Raw genomic sequence first — 7084 nt, 5'->3', positions numbered from 1 at the left:
ACTAGTATTAGACAAAAGTAGTCCCAAGTACTATTTGTGTGTGTAGAACAGTATAAATTTGAGTGACTCTTGGATAGAACTCTGTACTTCATGCTGTTGATATGTATATGCTATAGCACAACAGTGGTAAGACAGATGCTGTTATTGAATATGTCATAGCCATAGATAGTATAATGTGTTAGGATCTTACTGAGCTAAGTATTGCAATTCTGGGGATTTTTTATTGCACATGTTTTTTTAGCGTAGAGAATATAGAATACTTGTTGGTAAAATTTCCTTAGGGTGCAGGAAGTCCATTGCTATATTGTAGGGAAATTCTGTATAGTTTTCCAACAGAGACAAAAATGCCGTCTCAATATAGCCACCAGTCCATTATAGTACTTGCCCTTTTTGGTATTTTGGCTGCCATCATGGCCTCCCTTTCAGTTATCCTAATCTTCCAAGTTCAAACTGCTACTAAACAAGGGGAGCTGAGTGCGGGGCTGGGCCCTGCTGCTGGTAGGATCTTACTTCCAGCTTCTGCAGTACTGGCTGCTCTATGTCTTGCACTCAATACCAGTTGTCTATTGCTGTGCCTGCTTCACTCCTATTTCACTGCTGAGGTTTGTCGTGAGGACCCAGATTCTCGAAGGTGAGTACGTTAAACTTATATGCTTATACGATAACATGTAAAATGCACTGGCAGACTTTATTTCAGAAGCGTGATCACTGTCCTATTGAAGTACAAACTGTAACATCTTATAGGCAAAGAGATTTAAAACAGCACCATCACAAACTATTGGAATTTGGTTAATAAAACTAAAACGTTTTGTTTTGACCATTGTGGCAATAGACAAAATAATGGGCACAGCCAAATTACTTTTTTGTATTTTTACATGTAATGTGATATACAGTACCCTTTCTTCTACAGCTCAACTTTATTTGCCAGGTAAGGTTACAACCCTATTCTAATGAGATACAGTGGTGCCTTGGATTACGAGCATAATTCGTTCCAGGACCGTGCTTGTAATCCAAATCCACTCTTAAACCAAAGCAGATTTTCCCATAAGAAATCATAGAAATGCAGACAATTGGTTCCACACCCCAAAAATAATGATTTATTATTCTAAATAACATGTAAAACAAATGAAACAAACATTCAGAAACAGCAGAATATGTGATATTATAAGTTACTGTACAGTAATGGAAACACAAGGGCTGACAGAGACTGCAGGGAGTATGAAGGAATGAGCAGGACAGATGTGGGCACAGTATAGCAGCACTTTCTGTCCGGGGAGAGAGGGGTTACAGCTATGCAGAGATTACCTCCACAGTCCTGTCCCCTGATGTAAGCCCCAACCTTAGGTGGATCTGCTATGATTTGGAAGGTGAGGGAGACTTCCTGGGTCAGAGTACAGGGCTGTAGACCACACTATGTAGACCATGCCCCTCCCCCACTCACGCTCCCACCCAGTACAGGGGGCTCTTAAACCAAAGCAATGCTCTTAAACCAAGTCACAATTTTGAAAAAATGTGAGCTCTTAAACCAAAACGCTCTTAAACCAAGGTACCACTGTATTATAAAAACCATGTGACCATGTGATGCTGAAAACATTGCTTCCCAGCACAGCATACAGTGGCCTCCATCAACCCCTTCATTTCATGCAGCTCACGCTCCAACCATGCATTTTAAGAACCTGCTCTTTGCCTCAATAGTCCATGCCCCAGTTTTCAGATGCTCACCCTTTGTTCTGAGCAGCTCCTGAAAACAATGTCCCAGCATGGAGCTGCTTCCAGCTTGTTAAACTCCACATGACTATTAACTCCTCACAGTCAATAGTGAAGGACAGACCCATCCAGAGGAAGTAGTAATAATTTCAAAACTAAGGCATATGCCAAGCAATACTACAAAAAGTCAAAACAATGCGTGGTTGTGAGGCATGTGGCCTTCCAGATCCATACTTTTCTTTATACTTTCATGTCAAATAAAAAGAAATATCTGGAAATAAAGGTCCCTTAGCATTTGTCTGGCTTGATGAGGACTTAAATAGGCACTGTTGTTTTAACAAATTTTGCATAGATCACTAGAACATGAGACTATAACAAACTTCATAAGGTATTTAATCAGACAAAAATTACTCCTTATAATGTGTCTTCCCTCCATTACTTCTAAACTGTCTTCCATCAGTTCAGCACCATCCTTTATGTCCTGTAGCTAGGTCAGAATAAAACATGTCAATGGAGGGAGGAGGAGGAGGAAGATCACACCCCAAGGATTTACACACAGTTTAGACAAGTGTTCCCGAACGCCAGTCCTCAAGGATCAACAGGTCATGTTTTGAGGATATCCTGTGTAAACTGTGGCAACACATGATGCGCTAATTATATCACCTGTGAAATGCTAAGGAAATCCTCAAAACATGTTGGTGGTCCTTGAGGACTGGAGTTGGGGAACACTGGTTTATACCAGTGCTTCTCAATTCCAGTCCTCATGCCTCACCAACAGGTCATGTGTGAAATACCAAGGAAATCCTCAAAACATGACCTGTTGGTGAGGCCTGAGGACTGGAATTGAGAAGCACTGGTATAGACTGCTCACTAGAGCTTTACCGCAGGCTGTGCACAAAGACACAGAAGTGTAGGATCTTCTTCTTCTGTGTGTGTGCAGACACCACAGACATTTGGCTCCCCTCAACATCTCTGTGAGAACTAAAAATTACAGATGTGCCATATACAAGATATACAATGGCCAGAAATAATGCTGCTCCTCGTGTACACACAGCAGCTTATCCTGAAAAGTGCCTAAAAGCAACAGGTATGCTTTAAAGAAGAGCTCTGGCTTAAAGGGAACTTGTTATTACTTTCATGCTGCCTGAAATACAAAGGATCAGGGCAGCCCCAGCATCTCCCTGCTTGCCTCACAAACCATGAGTAACCCCTTGAGGAACAATGACATATCCTTTCATCATCGCGCCCTTAAACCATTAATCACGGCCGTTGTTGCCGATTTGCAACATTTCCTGCCGTTTGGATCTTGCTCTATTTCTAATTCATATATTCCCCCTAAATGTTCTTAAAATTGCTCTATTACCATCTTTAAAACACTTTTATTTTTTGATCTGTAGGGCTTTGTGAGATGTAATTTTTTGTGGCATGATCTGTACTTTCTATCGGTATCTTGTACCGGTATCAGTAATTTTGCCTTTTGGCATTTTTAATATAGTGCTAATGCCATTTACTTTGCAATATCAAGAATGCCATAAGTTAATAATTTGGTCAATTCCACACATGGTGATATCAAATATGTTTATTTTCTTATTTATAAAATCGGAAAAGGGGGTGATTTAAACTTTTATTACGTGATGGGATTTTTATTAATGAAAACTTTTTTTTCTTTTTTTTTACACTGTAATTTGAGGTCCCCTGGGGGACTTCTATGTTAACTACACTAATCTCTCATAGAGATCAATGCAGTACATATGTAAAGATTGATCAATTAGATCAGTGCTCAGTCACTAAGGGCTTTTGCCAAGTTGGGATCAGCGTCATTGCGGCGCTGAGGCCTGTCCAGAAGGAGTGATTACTTCTCTGCGATTGCACTAGACCACCACGGTTTGGGGAAAACAAGCAATATAAATGCAACTGTCAGTTTTGACAGCTGCATTTAAAAGACTAATTAGCCGGGTGTAGCGATCAGCCTGTGCCCACTAATAGCCACACAGTTCACAGTTGATGTACAAGTATGTCATAAATCGTTAAGGGATTATAACTAGGGATGGTCCGAACCCGAACCCTCGCTAATGATATCCGCTGTCTGCCCGCTCCATGGAGCGGGCAGATCCAGCGGGAGGACCGCCTGGAAAACTGGGATACAGCCATAGCCATAGGCATAGGCCATAGGCAGGTTCGGACCATCCCTAGTTATAACCCTTGATGCTAGGGAGGACTCGAAGTTTTCTTTCCTGTTGGATCCACTTCTTGTTTTGGTTCAAAAACTGCAGTGTCAGTTTTTCAAAAACTACTGTATGTGAAAGGCAAACTAACAGCATGTACAAGTCCTTTTTTTGCTGATTCAAATGAAACCTCTTGTTGCCTGATTCCCCAGTCCCCACTCTTTAGCTGCTACTGTGTAAGCTCGGAATCTTCAAACAGAGAAAGAATATGGCACATTATGCCTACATAAATATGCATAGGTAGCCGGCGCAAAGAGGCTGGCGGGTGAGGGAACAATGCACAATGAGAGGCCAGGGAATGCCTACAGTGCACCAAGCTACCAAATTTACATATCTGGATTTTGCTAAAAGAAAAAAGTACAGAATGAATGGGGCAGTAAAAGGTATTATTTCAATCACACAATAACACGTATTCATCTTTGTGTAGGTGTGACTGGTTCCTGCTAGATAATAGGAGTATACGGCAATCCGCAGTCTGTCTGTTCTGTCTTGGACTTTCACTGTACCTGGCAGGTAAGATATTATTCCTATATTATAGTTTATACCCAGCGTGCATTGTCTACAATTACATGTTGTGAACTGGCACATGCATTGGCAACACACGCATTACATTTTTATATCACCACTTTCCTTCTGGAGGAGTGTCATTTTGCATATTTTCTTTTTCCACTGATGCACTATACACTCTAACCTTTTAGTTCTATATTAAACTGATAATTCAAGTTAAATTCTATGCCCCAGAGAAACTGGAGGGTGAATGCTGGAGAACTGAGCTTTAAGGTGGCTATACACCTTCAAGAACTCTTGGCTGAATGTGTGTCCGTCCAACGGTTACACAGTAAATGTGTGGGTCAGATGCAGAGTGTGTTGGCCCACAGAGTGTAAAGAGTTAAGTGGTGATGCAATAGCATCACCACTTACTTACTCTGAACTAGCAGTAAGTAGTGATGAATCATGCACCACTACTAACTTTAAAGGAGTCAGTATTCCTGTCATAATGGCAGGAATCCCCACTCTAAACCGGTGGGTGGCAGCCAGAGTGGTGCTCCTTGACGGGCATTTATGGTGACCCTGATCTCCTGCACCGTGATGTCATCCTTCTCCAGGCGGCCGGTGTGCTCAGCTGCATAGGAGACATGCTGGCTGCCTGGGGAGCTAGCATGTCACTGTGTATAAAGCTCGGGTCACCCCCAATACACAAACAGCATCCCTGTTCATACTAACGGCAGTCCAGCAGTCTTGTGCAGGAGGAGAATGAGAGCAGCCCCGGAGCTCCTGTCCAGTGACGTCCTCTCTCTCCATCTGTCCAGCGTGTTTTCTACGCAGCTGAGTGTGCCGGCCACCTGGAGAGGGAGGACGTCAGCGTGTAGGAGCTTTGGGACTGCTCTCATTCTCTTCCTGTTGGTAGTATGAAGGGGGATGCTGTTTGCATTGGGGGTGACCTGAGCTCCATGAACAGTGACGTCCTATAGTTCAACTGACAGTAACAAACAAAACTTCAGGTGGAAATATGGTTCAGATACCAAAGTGTATTACTGTACTTTAACATTGTGCTCAAACAAATGTTCATGTGTTGTTAAATACATATAATCTATATAACAATTAGCATTTTTTCTTATGTCTCTGCAGCCCTGTCACTCTACATATTAATCCTGTTTGAAATTGAAACAGGAATAGCCAGCTCCTGTATTCTCAGCATGGGCTCCATTTTTATGATAGTCACAGTGGCTCATACACTACACAAAGCCTCGCAGGTCACATGTCAGAACCACGACCAAGCGGCAAGTACACTCTATGAAAATGATTCAGCCAATGACGCAGACCTCAATGATTCTACACCTTCTTCAGACCTCCACAATGACAAGGAAATGTCACCAGTGCGACCACATCCGGAGATCCACCGTGAATTCTCCTACCCTCCATTTGTTCAGCATCAACAGCAGCCGCTGAAACCACAAACTCTTTCTCCTCTATTCAACAACGCACAGTGTGTGGTGAAACAGAGTGAGAGCATGTGCAACAGCAACAGGGACGAGCGCTACAACATTCCCAGAATGCAACGAACACTTTCTGTTGAATCTGGACTCACACAACCAAACACTAGACCCTGGAATGGTGGAACACAGGAGATGAGAACAATGGTACTAAGAAAACCAGGAGTGATCGGGAAAGACTCCACATTAGTATGAACGCTTCAGTGGGACACAATACTTATTATGTCTTATAAATCTGCTTTGTTCACTATTAAAGGAGGAAGAAAAAGGTGAAAATCAATGACTAAGGTTTAAAACTAGAGGTTTAACCAAAGACAATTGATAAGGCCTAAAAAAACAGACCTGTTGCTTGTAGAACTGTCTAGTACAGAGTTCCTATGGGAACCATAAAGATCACCATTATGGCTGAAATGTATCAGAATGCAATTTGCAAAGACATGCAAATAATCCATACCATGATCTTTATTTAGCTTTTAGTGTTTTGTTGTTTTAAAAGTAATATGTTGAAGCATCACACCTATCTCCTATTACAAGCACAGGTAGTAAGAAAAAATGACAATTACAACCATAGCCTTCATGTTGCTACAATTGTATAGTGGTAATGTAACAATGTTAAGTAGGTCAGATGTTTATTTGAATGAAACATGAAATCTGTGCGGATAGACAGACTTGAAGGAATTAGATATACACTTATTTGTTTTGTTTTGAATATCTGTCTCACTTTGAATGTCTGTACATCAATTTACATAGGTGTTCACTGCAGTTGGCACTACATGTAACATTAAGGCTGGGTTCACACCATTTTTTTTTAAGTTAAAATACAACTAAAGTTTCAATATAATAATGCGCTCAACAGAAGTCAATAGGAAATTGGATGGCAGTGCACACAGTGGAGAACGACAGTGGTAATTTATTATGACCGTTTAAATAATGAACATGCTCATTGTTTACCACCTTTTTTTGCAATTCTTTGCAAAGGAACTTTAAAAAAAAAAAAAAAATCCACTTCAAATGATGACCATATTTTGATATTTTTGTTACAGTGTGGAAACAGAGCCTCAAGGCCTTATGTACATATTCAGTATTTTTCATGTCCGTAAATTCCTCCCGTTATCCACCCGCCCATATTAGGCTGGGTTCACACTAGCCTAATACGGA

At 41.3% G+C, this 7084-nt stretch overlaps 1 protein-coding gene across 1 annotated transcript; it reads left to right on the top strand.

Annotated features, from left to right (window-relative positions):
- Positions 1-344: 344 nt before the first annotated feature.
- TMEM221 (transmembrane protein 221) lies at positions 345-6257 on the top strand. Its single transcript, XM_069964411.1, has 3 exons — positions 345-631; positions 4360-4445; positions 5562-6257. Exons 1-3 carry the CDS (start codon positions 345-347, stop codon positions 6119-6121), a joined length of 933 nt encoding a protein of 310 aa, XP_069820512.1. The 3' UTR covers positions 6122-6257.
- The last annotated feature ends 827 nt before the right edge of the window (positions 6258-7084 follow it).

This window comes from Dendropsophus ebraccatus, chromosome 3, assembly GCF_027789765.1.
Source record: "Dendropsophus ebraccatus isolate aDenEbr1 chromosome 3, aDenEbr1.pat, whole genome shotgun sequence".
In the NCBI taxonomy this organism is placed as follows: domain Eukaryota; kingdom Metazoa; phylum Chordata; class Amphibia; order Anura; family Hylidae; genus Dendropsophus; species Dendropsophus ebraccatus.
This window is presented reverse-complemented; position numbering and strand designations above follow the sequence as displayed.